Source organism: Megalobrama amblycephala, linkage group LG12 (genome assembly GCF_018812025.1).
Source record: "Megalobrama amblycephala isolate DHTTF-2021 linkage group LG12, ASM1881202v1, whole genome shotgun sequence".
In the NCBI taxonomy this organism is placed as follows: domain Eukaryota; kingdom Metazoa; phylum Chordata; class Actinopteri; order Cypriniformes; family Xenocyprididae; genus Megalobrama; species Megalobrama amblycephala.
Genome location: NC_063055.1, coordinates 35883605 through 35908090, shown reverse-complemented (window position 1 = coordinate 35908090; position 24486 = coordinate 35883605). Strand labels below are relative to the sequence as shown.

The following is a 24486-nucleotide window of genomic DNA, read 5'->3' as shown; positions in this document are numbered from 1 at the left end:
TAATGAAATAGAAACTAACACGTGTTCAGCTACATCTAATTATTTTGATAGTTTTTCATTTTTTAGATTCTTTTTCAACATGGTATTACAGTAGTATTGTAGCAAATTGCTGTTTTATTCAGTCTTTATTATGTTATTGGTTTGAACCTAACAGTTTTGAAAAGAGTATGTAAATGTGAAAATTGACCTGTAGGTTCATTGAGTTTTAGTGCTGGTTGTGCCTAAGTGAGAAAAGAATTTATGTAATTTGAATGATGTAGTTATTGAATGCATTTTGTGCCAAAGAAGTGATAAATGACCCACAGTTTAGCCCACATAGACTGCTGTTGTGATCACTGAATGAAGAGTTTTAAAAAAGTGACCTAAGTATGGAGAAATTGGTCCTAGTGATTGTAAGAAACTAAAGGGGTGTTTACACGACACTGTTTTCAACTAAATGCAATTTTTTTTTGTGCGTTTACATGACACCGGTGTTTCAGGGGCCTGAAAATGCAAAGTTTTGAATATAGGTTTCAAAGTGCAAGTTTTTGAAAACGATACCATTATCATCTCTGTGTAAACTACAAAAACACAAATTTGTGAAAATGGTGACGTCTTGCGCATGTGCATTACGTGTTCAGTCTATAGGTGTGTAGTGTTTCTTTACAAAGTGACATCGCCCACTACTGGCCTGTCAGTAGAATACAGCGTTTTTAATCCTTTTCACACACAGATTTGTGTGAACAGGGATCTTTTTGACAATGTTGTCGTCTGTACGCGAAAAATGCAAAGGAAAAACTTTTCCATTTTTATACATTGTTGTTGTGTAAGCGTACCCTAAAATATATACCAAGTTCTTAGAAGTGTAATTTTTGCATTCCTGTTTTGGTTGTTATTGGAAAAAATTCATGTATTTTTCGAGAAAAGTTTAAATTTAATTACTCTTATAATGTCATGTGGTTTATCAAGTAAAATGTAATATATTTTCCTTGCATCTACAATACAATACAGTGTACACACACACACACACACAACTTTGCAGAGAGTTGCACCACATGGCATTTTACAACCTGAACTAAAAATATCAAAATTCTAAATCAAAGTTTGAATTGTATTTTTTAATGTAAAATTAAATGAATGAAAAAAAGAATAATGACTACATCATTGACCCATTTATCAGTAATCCAATAATCAACCAATATTCACATCTCTGTGTCTTTGTTCATCTCTGGTAGTTTCTTGGCAAGAAATGTCACTACAACTTTTTGAGGTTTTTTCCCCCCACAAAAATAAATATTTAAAAGTTTGTATCTTTATTATATTATTTTTTGTTTTATGTGAAAGGCATCATTTTATGGATTTTGACATGGACTATGAGAGGCCAAATGTCGAGACTATCAAGTGTGTGGTGGTTGGGGACAACGCAGTTGGAAAGACCCGGCTCATCTGTGCCCGGGCCTGCAATGCGACGCTTACACAGTACCAGCTACTTGCCACACATGTGCCCACAGTCTGGGCAATAGATCAGTACAGAGTCTGCCAGGAGGTGAGGAACGCCTAATGTCATATTCTTATTCTTTCAAAGAAAGTATGTAAAATATAGATTGATGAAAAACATGTGATGGATGACACTATACTCTATATATAAATAATCTGCTAAATTATTTAAAAATGTGTAGTACAGTTTCTCGGGTAAATCTCCATGCATGTGATAGGTGTCTCTCTCCGGTCAGGTTCTAGAAAGGTCCAGGGATGTGGTGGATGATGTCAGTGTGTCCTTGCGTCTCTGGGACACTTTTGGTGACCATCACAAGGACCGCAGATTTGCGTATGGCAGGTGAATTTGGATCATTATTTCTCTACTTCATACTATATTAAAGGGTTAGTTCACCCAATAATGAAAATGATGTCATTAATGACTCACCCTCATGTCGTTCCAAACCCGTAAGACCTCCGTTCATCTTCGGTACACAGTTTAAGATATTTTAGATTTAGTCCGAGAGCTTTCTGTCCCTCCATTGAAAATGTATGTACGGTATACTGTCCATGTCCAGAAAGGTAATAAAAACATCATCAAAGTAGTCAATGTGACATCAGTGGGTTAGTTAGAAGTTTTTGAAGCATCTAAAATACATTTTAGTCCAAAAATAACAACTAACGACTTTATTCAGCATTGTCTTCTCTTCCGGGTCTGTTGCATATCCGCTTTCACTCCACAGTGACACTGCTTCTTCTTCTTCTTTCCTGTTTTACGGCGGTTGGCATCCAGCTTATTGGTGCATTACCGCCCCCTTCTGCTCCGGACAGTGACGCTGATGACGTGTTATCTAGTGCGCCCGAGCTTCGTTTACAGTCAAATTATTCAAGCTATTCTACATTGTTTGTATTTTGGTATTGCTATATTTTTTAAAATGGTGCGTAGGTGTGCATGTCGCGGATGTCCTAATCGCGTCACTGTCCGGAGCAGAAGGGGGCGGTAATGCACCAATAAGCTGGATGCCAACCGCCGTAAAACAGGAAAGAAGAAGAAGAAGAAGCAGCATCACTGTGGAGTGAAAGCGGATATACAACAGACCCGGAAGAGAAGACAATGCTGAATAAAGTCGTAGTTTTTGTTATTTTTGGACCAAAATGTATTTTAGATGCTTCAAAAACTTCTAACTAACCCACTGATGTCACATGGAGTACTTTGATTATGTTTTTATTACCTTTCTGGACATGGACAGTACACCGTACATACATTTTCAATGGAGGGACAGAAAGCTCTCGGACTAAATCTAAAATATCTTAAACTGTGTACAGAAGATGAACGGAGGTCTTACGGGTTTGGAACGACATGAGGCTGAATCATTAATGACATAATTTTCATTTTTGGGTGAACTAACCCTTTAAGAATACTCATTTATAAATTATATGGGATATTTTTTTTGTTGTCCTTTTTCCCTTATTATTTGCATATTATACACATTTTGAAAGAATACTGGACAAAACAGACTATGTGGAATTTAAAAAAGAACATTATAAAAGTTTTTTACAACAGTACCTCCATTGAAACACATTCATTTTTTTTTTACCACAGACATGTGAAATGGTCACATTCTACAGAACTCTATCTGATTAAACTTTGCTCTCACTGATAAGCTTGCAGCATACTATGCAGAAGTCAAAGGTGACCCGAAAAAGGTTACACAGCAACCTAAACAATTTTAAACTATATGTTAATGAGTTGTCTCTGGTTTCATAACAGGTCTGATGTGGTGGTGTTGTGTTTCTCCATTGCGAACCCAAACTCACTCCACCATGTGAGGACGATGTGGTACCCTGAGATCAAACATTTCTGTCCCAGAGCTCCTGTTATCCTAGTGGGCTGCCAGCTAGACCTGCGGTACGCTGATTTGGAGGCAGTGAATAGAGCTCGCCGCCCACTGGCCAGGTAAATGACCTTTGTAAACCAGTGGTGTCCAATCCTGCACCTGTAAGGCAAATGTCCTGCAGAGTTTAGCTCCAACACTCCTGCCTGAAAGTTTCTTGTGATCCTGAACACCTTGATTAGATGGCTTAGGTGTGTTTAACACTCTGGAGTCTGAGGTATCACCGGTGATACCACCTCGGTTTTTTTCTTACCAGTGTGAAAGAGACTCAAAATACTCCTTCAATGTTGCACATACAATTAAGAGTTTCGCAAGATACAGAAGTAGGAAGGCAACAAGGCATGTCCGAATCCAGTGGTCGCACCACATCATGTCTACTAAGATACCTTCATCTTATTGATTTTTGAAGGCAGAATAGATGTATCCTTTGCTGCCTTTGATAGCCCACAATCCTGCGCAGGTCTGCAAAGTCATTGCCTGATAGGGCAGCGAGGCAACAAGCCAGGTGCCTAAGCTGGCTATGTCTGAAAGCTTAAGCAGATGACATGTAGCCTCACTGCCCTAGACAATGACTTTGCTGGCAGCGGTTGCGCACAAAGGTACCTCACGAAACTGATTTCGGACAGACTTCTGAGGCAGCATACCTGTCTAATGATCTACAACAAAATAGAAAGAGCTATGTTGATTATAATTGAATACTAATTTCTTGCTAGAAATGACATCAAAAGTGGAAAAAAGTATCAAAAACCACCAACTGCAACTTTCAGATGCCATTTTATTTTTTAACTTAGTGGTCACAGAATCAGATGCACAAAATAGTGAGATATCATAGGCAGCAGAGGATGCATCTGTGCTGCTTTCAAAAAATAATCATATTAATGTATTTCAGTGGACAGGATGTAACACAATAATTAAATTTGAATTCTTACCTATGTATGCTGTCTCGGAAGGCTTTCGTAGCTTTTGTATGCATCCACTAGAAACTTTCATGCAGGTGTGTTGGAGCTAGTTGTAGCTAAACTCTGCAGGACGTTGACCCTCCAGGAGCAGGAATAAACACTAGGGCTGAGACAATAAATTATTGCATCGCGAATTGAGAAATGATTCTGGATCGATTCAGAGATTTTCCGTATGAATCGCGATTATCTCTTTTGAATCAATTCTGAGCTTAGTTTTTAAACAGCAGATGGCAGTGTGTGCTTTAGAAAAAGACGTACTCTGCTTTCTTCCAATAATACATTAATCTTGTGTCATAAAAGAATTCTGAGGTGCACATAGCTGAACGCACGAGTGGTCTTCTTCATGAGCATTTAAGTGTGTGGTTAAAAACTAAATCTAGAGCACCATCTGCTTTTAAAAACTAAGCTCTGAATCGATTCAAAAGAGAATCGCGAGAATCGTGCATTCGGAAAATCTCAGAATCGAGATGAATCGATTTATTGTCCCAGCCCTATTAAACACCCCTGACCTATGCCCATTCACTTTCATTGTACCGTAAAGAGTAAGTCTTTTGGGTTTCTCACAGGTTTGGAATGACATGAGAGTGGTAAATGGTGATAGACTTTTCATTTTGGGGAATGCTAGTCCTTTAGTATGATGATACAATGCTATTTTTTGTTTCAGACCCATCAAATCCAATGAGATATTGCCACCAGAGAAAGGCCGTGAGGTGGCTAAAGAACTAGGCGTCCCTTATTATGAGACCAGCATAGTTGCTCAGTTTGGAGTTAAGGACGTTTTCGACAATGCTATCCGTGCAGCCCTCATTTCCCGCCGTCATCTGCAGTTCTGGAAATCACATTTACGAAATGTTCAAAGGCCACTACTCCAAGCCCCTTTCCTTCCCCCTAAACCCCCTCCACCCATTATCACTGTTCCCGCCCCTCCCAGTAACATAGAGGAGCACCCTAGCCGCCTCTTGGAGGACCCGCTCTGTGCCGACGTCATCTTAGTCCTCCAGGAACGGCAGAGGATCTTCGCCCATCGCATTTACCTTGCCACATCCTCCTCCAAGTTCTACGATCTCTTCTTAACTGAACTTCACGGGTCTGAGGAGATCGAACGGGTGCGAAAACGACCCCGAGGACCACCACTTTCTGGCCGCGATTTGCTGATGCGCGCAGCTAGTTTTGACGTTTGTGAGAGTAGCGACGATGGAGATAGAGCAAACTTGCGTGCTTGCACCAGTGATGGAACTCTAAAAGGCGACGGAGATCGCCGTGGTCGTCTGCTCCCTGCCTTGAGCCGTGCTTTCATTAGCATCCAAGAAGAATTGGTAGATGACCCCGTCACTTTCAACCCTAGAAAAATGACTGTTGTGCACATGGACCCTTCAATGCAACCCGGTCCCTTCCGATCCGTGTTGCGCTACCTGTACACGGGTAAACTAGATGAACGGGAGAAAGAGCTAATGCAGGTGGCTCACATCGCAGAGCTGCTGGAAGTGTTTGACCTGCGTATGATGGTGGCTAACATCCTGAACGATGAGGCCTTCATGAATCAGGAGATCACCAAGGCCTTTCACGTGAGACGCACAAATCGAGTCAAAGAATGTCTGGCCAAAGGGACCTTCTCTGGTGAGAGGCATGTGAACTGTATGTATGCTTGGCAGTTATTAGGGATGGGCCAGAACAATAGTCTAGTCTTCCACAAAGCAACTATTTGGTTAATAAGGTGGACTAGGGCACTTATCTAGTTTGCCATTATTGTTTTACATGAAATGAACAGTACATTTCAGGGCAGATACACAATCACAAATGTAATTGCTCTACAATTACTGAAAAATTCAGAGGTCAGTCAAAAGACAATCATTTAAACCAAACAACTACTGTATTTAGAATGTCAAACTGAATAATTACTATTAATAATACATGGAAAAATGTCTAATACATTAAAAATCTAGGCATGTTTTCCATAGTGTTTTTCTTGATAGTGTTTCTTTCAATGATATTGAAAGAATGATATTTTATCATTATTTATATGCACCAATATAACAGTAAACAGCAATATTTAACAACTGTACATATATTTTCACTAAAACCTTCTGTATATGAAAAATGGGAGTAATATGGAAGCTTGTTTCTGCCACTGAAAAAATAAAAAAGGCATAATTGCGACTTTTTGTCTCACAATTCTGACTTTTTTCTCAGAATTGTGAGATATAAACTCACATTTCTAAGAAAAAAAGTCAGAATTGCGAGTTTATATCTTAAAATCGTGACTTTATAACTCACAATTCTGACTTTTTGATTGTTTACATCTCAATTCTGACATAACTCGTAATTCTGACTATTTCTTGCAATTCTGACATTATAACTCGCAATTCTGACTTTATTTCTTGCAATTGCGAGTTTATATCTTAAAACTGTGACTTTATAACTCACAATTCTGACTTTATTTCTAACAATTGTGTTTATATCTCAATTCTGACATTATATCTCGCAATTCTGACTTTATTTCTTGCAATTGTGAGTTTATATCTCAATTCTGACATTATAACTCGCAATTCTGACTTTATTTCTTGCAATTGTGAGCTTATATCTTGCAATTCTGACTTTATTTCTTGCAAATGAGTTTATTTCTTGCAATTGTGAGCATATATCTTTTTTATTTTTCATTTATTGGCAGAAACAAGCTTCCATAGAGTAATGCCAAATGAATATTTATTTATTTTATTTTTTTATGTGAGATTTCGGGAATCAAACAAATGGTTGATTCGGAGTTTTGAATTAAGTTACTGAAACAGACAGTTCGAACTGATTCACAAATAACACTTTAGGAAACCTAATTGTGCATTCAAAATATTGAAACATTCATTACGTTTTTTAAATCACCAGCTAAATGATCGCAATTATGTAATAATGAATATTCGATATATTACCCAGTCCTAAAAATCTGTAGGTCTCTGTTTGTTTGTGGACTGCGATTAGCCTTGTTAGCTTATATTTGTCAGTTACACTAACACTGCATAGCATTTAGACAACCCATCGACTAGTTTTGCTGTCCCTTTGCCTTTTTCTTGCAAATGTCCCTATTTGTCACCCCGACCTTCCTGTGTCATGTAGTATAATAATGTCAGCTGTATATTAAAAAGCAAACTTCTGCGTTTTTGCTATCTGCACACGTTGGGTGTACAGTGTCCATCCTAGCGGAAGGTCGCCCAGCATTTTTTCATATAACCAAAGCAAATTTGTGTGATGGGCTAAAGCAGAATGTCCCTTCGAGCTATTTTCCCCTCTACTTCAGCTTAATTTTTCACCCCCATAGAGAAAAACAAGCCCCCATATTTTGTCAGCTGGCTTTCGGTTTCATAATCAGTGCTGTTCTGGTAGTGAGAACCGGTGTGGACATATTGTGTTTTTCAGCACTCTCAGGGTTTGGAGGACATCAAGCTGTCTTGTAATGCTGACCAAGCTTTTCCCTCTTTTAACATAAACACTGAGAATTTCGATTTATTTATACTCGACTCCAGCGCTAAGATTAAGCTTTAGGTGGAGCGTAATATTAAGCCACTGTCACAAAGTGCCTTTTAACTTGTCAAGATGATATGGTCAAATAGCCTATTGGTCAAATTTGAGATTGAACCTTTTTTTTTTTTTTGACCAAAGAGTGAAGCATGTTTATACGATATAGATATGATATGCAATTATAATAGTGATTTGAAAAGCTACAGATAGTCTTCTGTTCTGTGTTACAGATGTGGTGTTCAGGTTGGATGATGGCACCATTATGGCCCATAAGCCACTGCTCATCTCAAGCTGTGATTGGATGTCAGCCATGTTTGGTGGACCATTTGTGGAGAGTTGTACTAAAGAGGTAACGTGCACTCTCATACTGTATATCCAGTACCAGTGGTAAAACTGAATTCGTAAAACTACTGTTTGTGGTCTGTATTTTAATGGACACATGATGTAAAATTTGTTTAACATGACCCAGTATAGTTTTTGATAGGAATCTGATGAACAGCTGGAATTTTTATGTATTTAAATTGGAAAGATTAGATGGATAAACATTTGAAAATACATTTTTTGATAGACAAACAGAATATTTCTCTTAACATTTGGATAGATCTAGTTTAAAGCCTATGAAGCCTACTGAATCATATTTGATACAAAAACATTTCTAGGGCCTCTAAATGATCAACATGATCAAAACTTTGCTGAAAAATCTGTTGTACACAATCTACGACATCGTTGCCTGATTGATAGTTTATTCGTTTTTATCAAGTAAAAGGCCTTTTGATGTAATTATACAGCTTGTGGTTCACATGTCTTTTTGCTGTGAAACCTTTAATGATTTTTATAAAGTAAACTTAAGAATAACTTATATTGTTAGTAATATTTTCAAATTAACACTTACTCGACTGAAGCAACTTAGGTTTACTTGATTATCCGTACATTATTTTTTATAAAAATCATGTTAAAATCAAATATGATACAACAGGCTTTTGAGAAACGTTTATTTGTTCATCTCATTGTATTGCATTGCATTAAATATTTTGACCCAACAATAAAAACTACAGAGATTTAAAACTAAGCATTTAAGTATAAGACATATTATTAGGAGATATAGTGTGAAAAATGATTTTTATATGCATTTTATGTAAGTAGTTTGTAAGGAATAATTGACGACGGGGCATTAAATGATTATAAAAAGAAATACACACCCGAGGTGGCAATGCGGTCACGATGTGAAGCTGGTGTGCATTATTTTTCTAATAATTCAACAGCAATCCCGCAAAATTATTCCGCTTTTACTATGATAACCACGCTTCAAGACATTGTTCAGACATTTGTCATGTTTTTGTCCTTAAAATGCTCTTGGGTGTGGAACTACTTTCTTACACATCTCATTCCGAACATAATTTTAGAACTGTAATGTGGTAAAGAACTGGCCTGGAACTACTTTAGTTGTGAGTTTCCTGAAAAATAATTGCACAACTTCATATGTCTGGTTTTACAGGGTTAAAAAATACAACAAAGAAAAATTACATTTCAGATTTTCAGAATATCTAGAGTATTAATCAAATAAGTAGTTTTGTGACATTGATCATGTATATTTTGTACAGATAGTCAGTTGTTTTTGCTCCCAGTGAAGCTAAAAATGCTCTTTGGATCATGCTGTAGAACATAAACATCAGGTTTTACACAAACTTGCTGCACTAAGCAAAAGTAGGACAAAACAATTACCTAGACATTGAGAAGACGGAGTGCTCATGTGATACTCTCAGACTTTTGGACCCCCTTGTATACCAATATGTTTGCAAACATAAATGATCTACAGAATGCTTATAGTTGGACTTTACTGATGAACACAGTTGATTCCTATAATATCGCTCTACCATGTTACTTTAAAACTGAGGTTTTATTCCCCCCACCCCACACACACACAGACACACACACACACACACACACACACACACACACACACACACACACACACACACACACACACACACACACACACACACACACAAAAGAGGCTTTGAGACTGTTGCTGTGTTTTGTCAGGTGCTGTTTCCTAACACTACGCGGAGCTGCATGCGTGCTGTGCTGGAGTATCTCTATACTGGCCGCTTCTGCTCTCGCTCAGATCTGGATGCCATGGAACTCATTGTACTTGCAAACCGTCTCTGTTTGCCTCACCTGGTTGCGCTGACAGGTACACAAATAAACCTACATACACACTGTTTTTGGCCATAATAAATGCACATAACAGTCTGAGTTTGATCTCTACAGATGCTCGCATCCTGTGTAAATCTACATTTGGCAGACACATTTTATCATGCATTCCCTGGGAATCAAATCCATGATATCAGCATTGCTAATGTCTTGCTCTACTGTTTGACCTATTTTTAAATATTTTTAAGGAGAACATTTCCCACCATCATCAGGCTGACCTATTTATGTGTTGGGGAAAATTATTTAAAGGGTTAGTTCACCCAAAAATGAATTAATTTCTGTCACCCTCATAACGTTCCACACCCGTAAGACCTTCGTTCATCTTCAGAACACAAATTCATTTTTTTTTTTTTAAAGCAATGAAATTACCACATTCAAGGTCCAGAAAAGTAGTAAAGACATTGTTAAAATAGTCAATGTGACTACAGTTCAAATTAATTTTATGAAGTGACGAGAATACTTTTTCTGCGCACAAACAAAACAAAAATAACAACTTTATTCAACAAATTCTTCACTCCCTGTCAGTCTCCTGTGCTGTTTATATTCAGTGCTTCCAGGTTCTACGTTAGAACGCCGGCTCAGTATTGGCCGACGCTGTTCATGTGTGCAGCACGACGCATGCGTGTGATGCTGATGCAGGAGCCGGCCAATAATGAGCCACGGATATGACTTTTGATTTTAATAATGTGTTAGTAAACGCTGAAATTAACATTAAGACTAATACATGCTTTAGAGTTATATTTTCATTTTTAGTTCATGTTAATGTAATTAACTAATGTTTGCAAATGGAACATTAACTATTGTAAACAAATGGTGCAGTGTTACTGTCGTGTGAGGTGGCTGTAGAGATGCGCACGACTAAAGAGTATACAAAATAATCTTTATTCCAACATACTTTTAAAAATGTTGGTTGAAATAAAATGCTGCATGAGTCAACCAATCAAAATGCTGTGTGAACTCAGCCAATCAGCATGTTCAGTGCCCAAGTCCCACCCCCGAAAGTTGCTGAACTTTTGAAAAAGTACTACCTCGTGAGAAGGGACTTTCTGAGGAGGAAATTTCAACTGGAACTTTTTAGACCCTGGTTCCTGTGGTTGAAACAAAAGTACCAACCCAAACTCCATAGTTCCTGGGGAAAGTTCCTGTGGTGGAAATGTGGCTAATGCTAACTAATGACAACAAACATAGGCAAAGGAACACAGGGAACAGAATGAAACCAAAACAGAGCATACATGTGACATGTGAGTTACTGAGTCATTAACAAAGAAAAAGAAAAAAAAAGAATAATTTTGACATATTCTGTTGTTTTTATGAGTGTTGTGTGTCTGTTGTAGAGCTATACACTGTGACGGTACTGACAGAGGCAGCGATGATGGGAGCTGACATAGATGGAGATGTTCTGCTCTACCTAGACATGGCCCAAGTAAGTGTACCTCTGACTGAGAGAATGAAAATGGATCGCTGTCAAGTTTACAAACTCCTGTTTGTAAAGTCTGATGCTTTCTGGCCATTCATTTACATGACAACAGCGTTTTGGGGGCCTGAAAACGCAAACTTTTGAAAACGGGTTTCAAAGTGCACTTCAAAGTACTCTGTGTAAACTACAAAAACGCAAATTTGTGAAAATGGTGACGTCAAGCACGTGTGTATTACTTGTTCAGTCTATAGGTGTGTAGGGTTTCGTTACAAAGTGACATCAGGGATCGTTTTGAAAATATTGTCGTCTGTACGTGAAAAACTCATAGGGAAATTACTCATTTTCCGTTTTTAGTACAATGTTGTTGCATAAACATATCCTAACTATGTCAACAAATTCAAACTTCAATTATAAAATGCAAAAGATGTGCACAGTAGTATATTAGTATTTTTTTTTAGCAGCTAAACACTTGTATATAAATGAGTTCACCACATCATGACAGAAATATTACACAGTATTCCCCATAATGCTTGTCATGCTTGAATGCAAGTCTGCAGCTGGATACAGTATATCTCAGCCGACTGGCTTTATTGCATGTAGTTTTACTAAATAAATAAATAATAATGAATTATTGCTTTCAATTAGAATCAAGTATTCTAGAGAGATTGTGGAAAAATGTGAAGGGAAGCATTTCAAAACCTATGATTTTCTCCCTAGCGTTTTCATCTATGTGATTCTTCCCATTAGTTCCACTGCTCTCATCAGATGACTGATTGGTGCCTCCACCACATCTGCACCAACTACAATAGAGTCTGTCGCAAATTCCCTCGTGACATGAAAGCCAAATCTACAGGTAATTCAACAGCCTTGAGATCGGTATAGCTGCCACATCTAAAACAAATATCACATTTATTTTAACTTTAAAATAAATATTGTGACATGGCATTAAATAAATAATGGAATAATGGATTTCAGTAAATAATGAATTATTATTAACTATTTATTTCACTGTATAATCTTGGAGTATATTAATATTGTACAACATTTGTATATTTAATACATTTATAGGGGTCAGTAAAAATTTTTTAAGAAAGAAATTCATACCTTTATTCAGAAAGGATGCATTAAATTAATCAAAACTGACAGTAAAGACTTTTACATTGTTAAATTGTTAGATTTCTGTGTCAAATACTGTTAAAAAATATTAAAAAATATTAAAGCACAACTGTTCCCTATCTGTCAGTCACTTCGAAGTGGTGTCGATGACTGACACTAGGGGTCATACTTGGGAGCCCCAATCACCTCTGATACTTTGAGAAAAGGCCAATGAAAATTGGCGAGTGGACATACGGGTATAAAAAGAGCCAGTGTGCATCCACTTAATGATGTTTCATTAACAAAGTTCGGGAAGAGCATGTTCAAATGATCTATCCAATCAACACATCAGCAATTACCACATCTGTCCTATCAGCATGAGAGGAAGCCTATATATATATATATATATATTTTGAAACCTTTTGAGGAATGTAGGTGAGTCGACTGTGTGTGTGTGTGTAATACACTGCGTTCCAAATTATCATGCAATTGATATATCAGTAAGATTTCAGTACAATAAACATTCAGATTTTAGTTTTTCTAAGAAAATGTTTGTTTGTTTATTTATCCATGTCTTTTTAGATAACTGGGATCAATCTCAGACAAAATAATTAGCCAGATCTATGGAAACCCTACTTAGAGGTTGTTCCACATTATTAAGCAAGTCACAGTTCTCATGCAATATGGGGAGGAAGAAAGATCTTTCTGAAGATGAAAAGCATGAAATGGTCCAATGTTGTGCAAAAGGCATGAAAACAACTAATATTGTGTGAAAACTGAATGGAGATTATCAAATTATCATAAGATTTGTGAGTGATTTAGAGCACAGCAGAACTCATTCAGATAAAGGCTTATTAATGAAAGTTCCTGTCAAAAAAAATGTATTGTATTAAAAGGCAGCTATAAAAAAAGCCAGTGTTGAGCAGCAAACAGGTATTTGAAGCTGCTGGTGTCTCTGGAGTCTTGAGAAGCTCTCCAAGCAGGCTGGCAGTTGTGCGTAAAGATGCATTTTAGACACCACTAACCAAACCTAACAAAGAGAAACATTTACAGTGGGTGTAGAAATACATTTTCAAACAGTTTTATTGCTGTGGTGTTTTTTTGCAGCATGGGATAGTGCATAGTGCATTGTATTTCAGAAGGCACTATCCTCCTTTTTATACCATAGCTGAAAATGGCCAGTTATGAACTCCGCATATCTTGCAAAAGTCATTTTAATACCCTCCATCTCACTTCCCAGTATTCCAGCCCAAATCATCACCCACCAGCTCCTTGCTGACGTCACAGTCTTGTTGGAACGTGGTGGCCATTCACCAACCATCCAGAAATCCATCCATTTAGACCATCCATTGTAGTACGGCATTAGTCAGTGAATAAAACTATTTAAAAATGAGTCTTCATGTATTTCTACACCCACTGTAAATGTTTCTCTTTGTGAGGTTTGGTTTGGAGTGGCTGAAATGCATCTTTAAGCACAACTGCCAGCCTGCATGGAGAGCTTCTTGAGACTCCAGAGATACCAGCAGCTTCAAATACCTGTTTGCTGCTCAACACTGACTTTTTTATAGCTGCCCTTTTGATACAATTAATTTTTTTGACAGGAACTTTCCTCAATAAGCCTTTATCTGACCGAGTTCTGCTGTGCTCTAAATCACTCTCAAATCTTACGATAATTCGATAATCTCTATTCAGCTTTCACACAATATTAGTTGTTTTCATGCCTTTTGCACAACATTGCACCATTTCATGCTTTTCATCTTCAGAAAGATCTTTCTTCCTCCCCATATTGCATGAGAACTGTGACTTGCTTAATAATGTGGAACAACCTCTAAGTAGGGTTTCCATAGATCTGGCAAATTATTTTGTCTGAGATTGATACCAGTTATCTAAAAAGACATGGATAAATAAACGAACAAACATTTTCTTAGAAAAACTAAAATCTGAATGTTTATTGTACAGAAATCTTACTGATTTGTCTCTTGCATAATAATTTGGAACGCAGTGTATATATATATATATATATATATATATATATATATATATACACACACACACACACACACACACACACACACACACACACACACACACACAGTCGACTCACCTACATTCCTCAAAAGGTTTCAAGCATCCCTCCACTACCTTGACTCCTCACTCTTGGCTTGTTTCTACCACAGCCAGGAATACGGGGGGAGTACTCTAGGTTCGAGCTCGGAGCCCTTTCCTCGGACAGCATGCCAAATACACATACCATTTATTCTATTTGACTTATTTGTAAGTGTGAACTCGTGAATTCAGATTTGTTCTTCGGAGCCAAGCGAAGTGTCATCTATACACAACCTCATTCCAATCACCTCTTTTGAGAAGGATTGCTGGTGTTATGGTGCAGTACAGAGGTCTTTCTCCAAGCCTCGCATGGATAAGTGCAGAAAGAGCTTCCCCTGGGCGTTTCAGTGATCGGTAAGAGCAAGATTCTTCTAAAAGAGCAAGCACAGACAGAGAGCATCTTTTCAAGATGCCTTTCCGTCTGTGTGTTTCTGGGTGCGGTTGATATTACTTATCCTTGGATGGCCACAATCTTTGTCTCATGTGTTTAGGTCACACCCGTGCTGAGACCCATGCTAAGAGTGTTCTTGGATGGTTCATGTCCTCATTGTGAGAACATGACCATGGCAATGCTGTGATCATGACTCTCTTTACTAGTAAAAGGAGTCACCTCAGCTGCTCCTCATCCTGGTCTTTCTGAAATGCACAAGACTGCACTGGCTAGCGCTCAGGATGATCTGAGGGCAAAAATGGGAGCTTTTCCATCGGGTAATTTCCCACGGACCTCCCATTCCTCTTGTGACCAGTGGAGTTCCCGGATGAGTTTGGTGTTGCGCCACATGATGCAGCAGATTTCTCATTTGGGGCTCCAGACGAGGATGAATTATCAATCACAGCATCTGTGGATGGGCTAATGCCTTCTGATTCTGTGGACTCAGCTGGACTCTTAACTTCGGGTGCAGTAGCCCATCCTGAGTTTGATGCTGAGTTGACAGCCATGCTTGCCCGGGGCGCCACGAGCGTTGAGCTGGAGTGGAATCCTCCACCCTGTCCCAAGCATTCATGGTTGGATGATTGGTATCTGGGCTCATGGAGGTTCCTTAGATGGAGCATGCGATTGTGGTGTATTTATGCCAGCTAAATGCCGCCACCTGGCAGAATCATCCTAGACTCCCGTCCAGGGGCTCTAAATTTACTTTGTCTCTAATGGCGAATGTTTACATTGCCGCTGGACAGGCTGCTTCCACCTTGCATGCCATGGCCATCCTGCACGTCTATCAGGCCAAGGCACTTAAAGATCTGGTAGTCCTGTGTAGTCCCTGATGGTAATCCCATATGAGGTATCCTCTATGATGCGGTTTCTCTGGCGGTAAACCTGTCTTCCCCTAGGCAGAGCTCACAGTGACTGGAGCGTCTCTGCCTCCAGTCACTGTGCTTGTAGAAGTTCTTCCCTCTTCAGGTAGGACCTACCACCTACCTACCTTCTTTCCATGTGTGGTACTTCCCAGTGGGTGTTCATGTGATGTATTCTCCACATGTTAACCTCTCTTTGGGCATGGATGTGGTCTCCGTAGTATTCCTTTTCTGCATGAAAAAAGGAAAACTTCCCCAGTGCTTTCTCAGGTTCGCACAGCTGTGAATTAAAAAAAAATAGAAAAGGTCAACAAAGACCGGCTAAAGCAACCTAATCCCATGGTACCGACCTATTCCTGGCTGAAGTGACCTATTCCCTCTCTGTCCCCGTGTGGTATGAAGGACTAAACAGCTTACGTGGGGTGGTGGGTACAATGTTGCAACTGTCCTTGTTACGGCACGCAGGGGCTTGCCGACCTCTGCACCGCCAAAACCTTGTAACATGTTTCAGCTGTTTTGGTGTTTTCCTCGGAGGACCCCTAGTGTCAGTCAATGACACCACGCCAAAGTGACTCACAGATAGAGAACATCTCGGTTACTGTTGTAACCTCCATTCCCTGATGGAGGGAACGAGACATGGTGTCCCTCCTGCCACAATGCTGAACTGCCCTCTGAAATGGGCGGGACACTGTCTCGGCTCCTTAGCACAAACCTGAATGAATGGATGCACGCCGGCTCCTTTATACCTGTATGTCCGGGGAAGTGGTGCAAATTCCACGCACCAATTTTCATTGGCCTTTTCTCAAAGTATCAAAGGTGATTTGGGCTCCCAAGTATGACCCCTAGTGTCAGTCATCGACACCATGTCTCATTCCCTCCATCAGGGAACGGAGGTACAACCGATAATAAGAAATGTTTCTTGAGCAGCAAATCAGCATATTAGAATGATTTCTGAATGCACTGAAGACTGAAGACACTGAATAATGATGCAGAAAATTTCACAGGAATAACAGAAAACAGTTATTTTAAATTGTAATAATATGTCACTATTACTGTTATTTTACTGTCAGATAAATTCAGTCTTGGTGAGCATTAGAGACCTCTTTCAAAAACAAACAAACCAAAAATCTTACTGACCACACTACTATTGAATGGTAGTTTATAGGTAACATTTATCTTGTTTTAGAGATGTCTGGCTATTTTTCCTAAAAAGCAAAGCAGGCACCCCTTATCTCAGTACTGAAATTACTTGTGGCAATTTTATTCTGTTTTGCAGAAAACCAGGAGCACTTTGAGAAACATCGCTGGCCTCCCGTGTGGTATCTAAAGGAAGAAGATCACTATCAGCGGGCTCGTAAGGAGCGTGAGAAAGAAGATTACTTGTACCAGAAGCGTCAGTGTAAACGCAAGTGGCTCTTTTGGCATCTTCCGTCTTCCCCTTCTTCCAATTCTCCGTCTTCTGCTGGTTCCTCTGCAGTCATCTGAATGGCTCTCAGGGTGCACAATCCACCTAACAGCCCTAAATATGGGATATAAACAATAAGGAATGATAGCCTTTTTCAACTCTACAAGATTACCTGTTTTCTGTTGAGCAAAATGCCCAAGCCCTGCTTTTAGCTGCTGAAGAACAGGCAAAAATGAAAAAGGATGGAGAATGTTAAAGTAACACAAGGCTTTGACTAAAAGCACTTTGTTTAGTCTCTGCTTTACTGATTGGATTTTCATCAAATCAGCTTTGATGTCCTCTTGTGACATCATATCCTGCGGTGGTAGAATGCTGCTCAATTACCTTTGTAAAGACAATCTACACTTAGCATCGGTTTCCCAAACATAACCATCAAAAACTGCATATCATCATCTGTATAGAAAAATACATGGCAGGACTGCACATATTCATAACTTGAAATGCTAAGTGCTTTTCAGCTCTAAATGACAAGAAGACGGGAACATTTTAGAGCAACCAGCAAACACGACAAACATGAATTTCTCAGTGTTTTGGCAATCTACATTCAAACCACTTTAACAGACCGACGTTCTCAAGATTCAAATGGTGTCCACCGTTCAACATCTAAAGGTATTATTAATGTGACATTTAAAGGTTTGTGGAGGGACATGTGGGGAATTAACTCCACAGACGTTATCTATGGCATAATGTCGATTACCACTGAAAATAACTGTGGGTACTTTAAGGCATTTACCATGGGGGTTAAAGGTTAAAAACAAAGGTTAAAATGCACACTGTATAAACAATGTATAGCCACAGGACTTAAAGGGATAGTTCACATAAAAATTCTGTCTTCATTTACTCACCCTCAAGTTCCAAACCTGAAACCTAAACACAAAAGAATATATTTTGAAGAATGTCGATAACCAACAAGTTGATGGAAACCCATTGACTTCAGTCAGTCAGTGGAGCCCATCAACTGTTTGGTTACTGACATTCTTCAAAATATCTTCTTTTGTGTTCAGCAGAAGAAAGAAATTCATACAGGGTTGGAACAACTTGAGGGTAAGTAAATGATGACAGAATTTTCATTTTGGGGTGAACTGTCTTTTTACGGTTGCGATGAAACGGAATTAGCGACAGATGTTTTCTTCCGTATTGTGATATACGTGTGAAATGATTTATGTAGGGCGGGGACTTGGTCTATCCATTGGTTGTTGATTGGATGGAGGCAGATCTAAACAAGAACTTAAGAATGCCATTGTAAGAAAGGAGAGGGTTTAAGTGCACTAAAATTTGGAAAAAAATAAATACTTGTATTCTGCAAGGATGCACTAAATTGATCAAAAGTGACAGTAAAAGACAAAAGATTTCTATTTCAAATAAATGCTGTTCATTTGATCTTTCTATTCATAAAAAAACCAAAAACAAAACATCTTGGAAAAAAAAATGTATGGTATCCACAAAAATATTAAGCAGCGCAACTATTTTCAACATGATTAAGACATTTTTCTTAAGCACCAAATCAGCATGTTGGAATGATTTCTGAAGGATCATGTGACACTGAAGATTGGAGTTATAATGCTAAAAATTCAGCTTTGCATCACAGGAATAAATTACATTTTAAAAACTATTATTATGAAAACAGTTATTTTAAATTGTAATAATATTTCACAATTTCTGTATATATATCTGTGGTATTTTTTGATCAAATAAGTGCAGCCTAAGAGTGAGCATAAGAGACTTCTTTCAAACGTACAGATGGCAGAGTATTTTCTGTGGTAATAAACATTATACCTGTGGATGGGGCTTAACATGTTTTGCCACTTTATGTGCTTTCAGTCCTGCTCTTCAAGAATGTTCAGGCTGGATGTTACTGGTGCACAACAGACAAATACTTTGAGACTATTTGTTTTTCCTGCACACTGTGGTATATATTTTTGCTTATTTGTTAGACTGAAGCAGTCTTTCTTCTCTATTTCCTGTTAATAATTGTAACCTCACGTTATCAGCTGACAAGTGTGCAAATCGAAAAAGGCACTCAAATGATTATGGGCTTACACAAAATCTGCATTTATGTGTGCTATCACAAGATGAAGTTCAGGTTTACATCAAGATTGCCTCCTGAAAGCTGCATTTTTGTCTCGATAACAATATTTCTGGAAAACAGCAACAACCTGTAATATTATAACCAGACACTTCAAAACAGGATCCCAGGTGAACAGTCATGCTGGGTTTCTCTACAGGGAATCTAAAGAGTGCCTCAACACTGCTGATATTCAAAGTGTGGGCACTAGCTGCTGTCTTTACCAAAGTAAGCTCACATTTGCTTCATAAGGTGGATGATATCAATCCACACACAGAAACACAGTTTTAAATGTTTCCAAATAGCTTTTGGATGAGTTTTACGGGCAGGCCCGTGACCATCCCATGAAGCATCACAGCATGTTACATTTAAGTAGTTGTAGAGTGTTTCCTACATCTGCTAGATTTCAGCATCCCATTCTGGGGGACACTTTAGGGTCTTTAAAATATTAATATAACTAGTAGTAACTTAGGAATAAAGGTATTTATATGACTATTCTAATACTATAATATACTAAGGAAAAAATGACAGAAAAGTTCCAATTGAATAATGCAATGCAAGGCAGTTTTACAATTTACAACACTATTTAAGGTGCATTATCTCCCTATATAGGAGAGGAAACCTCACAAGCATGGTTCATATAGACTTAAACCCTTTGCGATTTGAATGTTTCTGATCTAGCACATGCGATAGTTACAGAAGCGAATAGCACCTTAAATATAGAATGACTTATAATAAGGAAATACACTACTTTTTCTAGCACCAGATTGACTTCAACAGAAAAAAAGGGAAATTAAAACACCCCATGGAGAGTAAAAGGCAATCTGCTATGCATTTTCTGCAGTTGTAAACCAATTATTATTAGAGAATGTTTTTTCTGCTTTAATAAATCAAATTAAGAGCTGACCTGCATGTGCAAGGCTGTTGAAGCTGGCATCAAGGGTATGCTGAGGAATATAGTTTTAATTTAGAAACCCAAAAATATGTGTATGCTCTATGCTGTGCTATGAATGTAGATCCAGAATGATAATTAATTCCTCTGGTGGGGCAAGCGAAGATTTTTCAGTATCTTACTAAGTATTTGTAATAGCACTCAGGAACATTTGCTGACTCTAGTCATTAACATATAAAGATAAAGTGTTAAAGTGTGAAGAGGTTTCATCCGAAAGTGTTTCAAGGAATTTGAAGGTTATTTTGGAAATTAATGAATTTTAAGCCCTGGGTATACTTCGGGTTTTTTTACATGTATGCTAGTGTAAACGCACAGTCGAACGTTCAGCCTTGGAAAGTATATATACGCATACACAGGCGTAAACATCTATGTATTCTTTCATGCAAGAGTTGTACAAATGAGGGTACTTTCTAACCACTTCACACAATCTCTCATCTATATAGGCCTCCATCTTCTCTGTAGCTTGCATGCGTTCCGGTCTGTTCTGTTTATGCAGTTTTTCTTTGACTACCTTGTGAATCGACGCCCCCAGGGCACGGTTGCCACCTTGTGGATAAACTAATTACTGCAAAAAAATTATATGCGTATGTGCGACCTGCGCGTATAAGTATGCGCGGTTACAAAAATCGGCGGTGCGCGTACTCTTCTGATGATGAAATTCACGTAACGTGCACTCTACGATGACCCTCGTGTACGCGTAAAAAGTGCAACATAATTGGGCATAAGGAAGAATCATTTATACGTGCATCAATCTAAAGTCTCTACCAATCATCCGAAAAAAGAAAAGCATTTAAGTGGCGTACATTGCTACAATTCACAATCACAACAGTCTGTTAGCATATGATACATATGAAAGTTCTGAGTTTTTAAGTTATCATTATAGAGCGTATACAGTTATGTAACACTATTATATAAATCAAAGTGTGCGAGATTATATGAATGTACTGAGATATGACATGTATCATTTGCTATACTATTTTCATCTTCCTAGAATGTATTGCTCAGATGTTGCTCTTTCACTCATTATGGAGTTTAATATCAACTCAAATATCTCAGATGTTTCTCCCAGAATTCCTTAGCAGAAATGAAATTCGATGAAAATACAGAAGAAAAATCTGAGAAGCTGTCTAGGTCTAGGAGAAACAACTGAGATATTAAAGGATCCTTCTTGTGATTTTGACTTCTTATGGGTTTTTAACCACCCCAGATTCACTCAATTCAGACTGTAGAAACTCTCTGCGAGCAAAATAAGTAAAAAAAAAAAATCAGGTAAGAAGTGAGTAACATTGTGTTCCTAACCTGTTGCTGCAGAGAAGATACCCCATGCCTTAATGTAAAGTACACAAGGAGAGACATATTTGAAATGTAATGATATCCTTTATGTATTATATGTGTTGTACACCAAATAGGTGCATAATGTGTAAAATCGATGTCATATTGTTTGGTAAAGATGGTTTATTCGTCTACTTTACTAGCCCATTATTACCTTGTGATTTTCTCAATTGTCTTGGTGTTACGTGAATGTCTTATCATACATGTGAACGTGTTATCATACTGCTTCCATTTACAGATGAAGAATATTGAATACAATGATACAAAGTGTGTACAGAAATGAACAATGATCAGTTAGGTGGGCATTTTTAAATCTTGACTACCTTGACATGCTGTGTGCAAATAGGCTAACGTTATGGTCCGCTATAAGAACGGTAAAAAACAAAAGATTAAAAAAATAATATTGGGGACAACTGTGCACTATGCAGCATAATATACTGTATAGTGCCATCTAAAGTAATCATGCACTTCCAATCAGTGTTCGCCACTGATGCATGTCCTGTATTTTTATTTTACTCTCAGATAAGATACATAATCAGGGGTTAAAGCAGAAAAATATACTGTGTGTAATTTAAGAATATAATGAAATCATTAAAAATAATTGATTTAAAGCCTATAGTAGCTCATTTTATTGAGCTCTAGGTCCTAGTGCCACCATTGCAAAGAAGCACAAACCAGAGTGTCAGCAGCACCTGATGTTGTTTTTGCTGCACAGTTACAAAAATGTAGGGCCAGTGCAGCAAAGAAGCCACGAAAGCCTTGAAATCAAATGACTGAATGAAAAACTTGAATGTTCTCTCAGTATTTAGATGCCTGACATTGATGATTTGTATGGGAAACAGGCATTTCTATGAGATGGTATTGGGGAGGGGGGAGTTTGTATTTTCAGGAAACCTGCAGCATGTGTTCATGAAATGTGTAAATACTAGTGTTTAATAAACACAAGCTAGAAGTTTGCATTTTGTATTCATTTATTTGTTTGTTTGTCCCCATAATGTTCAATTTTGACTATGTGGAAAATAGAGCAGTCTAGCCATTATTCCACTAAGCCTAAGGTCAATAAAATTGTAAGTTAAAGGATTAGTTCACTTTCAAATGAAAATTTGCCTAAACTTTACTCACCCTCGAGCCATCCTAGGTGTATTTGACTTTATTCTTTCTGATCAACACAATCGCAGTTATATTAATAAATATCCTGACGCATCTGAGCTTTATAACGGCAGTGAATGGGATCAACGAGTATGCGCTCAAGAAAGTGCCTCCATCCACATCCATCCATCATAAACGTACTCCACACGGCTCCAGGGGGTTAATAAAGGCCTTCTGAAGCGAACAGATGTGTTTGTGTAAGAAAAAAATCCATATTTACAGTCGTCATGAAATCAAAATTGACCCTAGTTACTTTGTAAGTGCATATTACTAGTCTTATGGTGAACAATTAATCCTTACAAGTTAATACACAGAAGAAAATTGATTGTCGTGGTAATCTTTAATCAAAATCTGATAAGTTATTTCCGGTCTGGAATGGCGTTCCTTATCTGATGATGTCAGTTTGACAGCTTGGTTTGAAAATGCTTAAACCACTCCCCTCCAAACATTAGTCTGCTATGAGCGAGAGATGGAGAGGAGGAGCGCTAAAGTAAAACCCTGCCCTCTATTCAATATTCCGTTTCACTTGGAAATACATCACAACACTGAAGAAAAGTCGTTTGCAACTTCATATTCAATTTATAAGGAAAGTGTAAAACTCTTGCAGTTCAAAAAACTTATGCTACGTCCTACGCCTTCCCTCAACTTAAGGGAAAAGCTTAATTGACAGTTTTTACTTTCTTCGTAACTTGAATACGGAAGGCGGTCTGGCGGAAGCTAGATATAGAGTATCTCAGGAATGACGTGTTTTTGTAGGCAAAACCCAGATGCAAGTTAGCATTTTAGGACTTCTGGTTCCATCACCCCGAAGTCAATGGGTTTTTGAATAGGTTTTTGCTAAATCGCCTGAAATAATGTCTGTGGTTAACAAAGCCCCTAAATATTTTCATGTTTTGATCTATGACATAAAACACACCAGTTATAACCCACTTGTGATTTTTTAAACCTTTATCGTGTCTAAAAAACGGCTACTTCCTTTGGACTACTTCCTTTGGCGGGGGCTTTAGACGCCATCATGACAAACGGGACATTTGGACAGTACTTCTCATGAAAAAGTGGATAAGTATTCATACACAGCGCAGACCACAATCAACTAGCATGTTTTTAAATAACGTTGTTTTTTAAATAAAGTTTGAGGAAGCTTGGTAATAATAATAATAATAATAACTTTATTTTACATAGCGCCTTTAAAAGTTATATCTCAAAGCGTTTCACAGAAACATATAAATACAATAAACATACATTTGAGCAATACATTTGGTGACGTCGTTGATCCGCGACCATGGTGTGCTGTAGTCCGTTTATAGCTTACTGTTAGCCTTTTATATCTGACGACTTTATTTAGGCTTCAAAATGTATAAATTACATTTAACTTTACAATGTTCACTTGTAAAGATTATCTTGATAGACAAAACGTGCAAGTGTCATAACCGTTTGTTAAACACAGAGCTTATTTTTTGCGAATTTCCAAAAGTCTATGGGAAAAATGCATAGGCTTTCGATCGAAGGAACCCGTGCGCCGCTAACTTCCGGGTTGGCCTACAAAAACACGTCATCCCTGGGGCACTCTATTGACTCGAGA

At 38.1% G+C, this 24486-nt stretch overlaps 1 protein-coding gene across 3 annotated transcripts in view; it reads left to right on the top strand.

The window, feature by feature from the left end:
* The window catches only part of LOC125280375 (rho-related BTB domain-containing protein 2-like), a 27036-nt gene extending 8233 nt beyond the window's left edge, over nt 1-18803 (top strand). For all 3 annotated transcript variants that reach the window (XM_048210877.1, XM_048210876.1, XM_048210878.1), the window contains exons 2-10: nt 1324-1525; nt 1713-1816; nt 3227-3412; nt 4974-5926; nt 8047-8165; nt 9860-10010; nt 11365-11453; nt 12195-12300; nt 17218-18803. In XM_048210877.1, coding sequence (XP_048066834.1) covers nt 1334-1525; nt 1713-1816; nt 3227-3412; nt 4974-5926; nt 8047-8165; nt 9860-10010; nt 11365-11453; nt 12195-12300; nt 17218-17426 — 2109 coding nt within the window. In that variant the 5' untranslated portion in view covers nt 1324-1333 and the 3' untranslated portion in view covers nt 17427-18803. The remainder of the gene's footprint in view (nt 1-1323; nt 1526-1712; nt 1817-3226; nt 3413-4973; nt 5927-8046; nt 8166-9859; nt 10011-11364; nt 11454-12194; nt 12301-17217) is intronic.
* Nucleotides 18804-24486: the final 5683 nt, after the last annotated feature.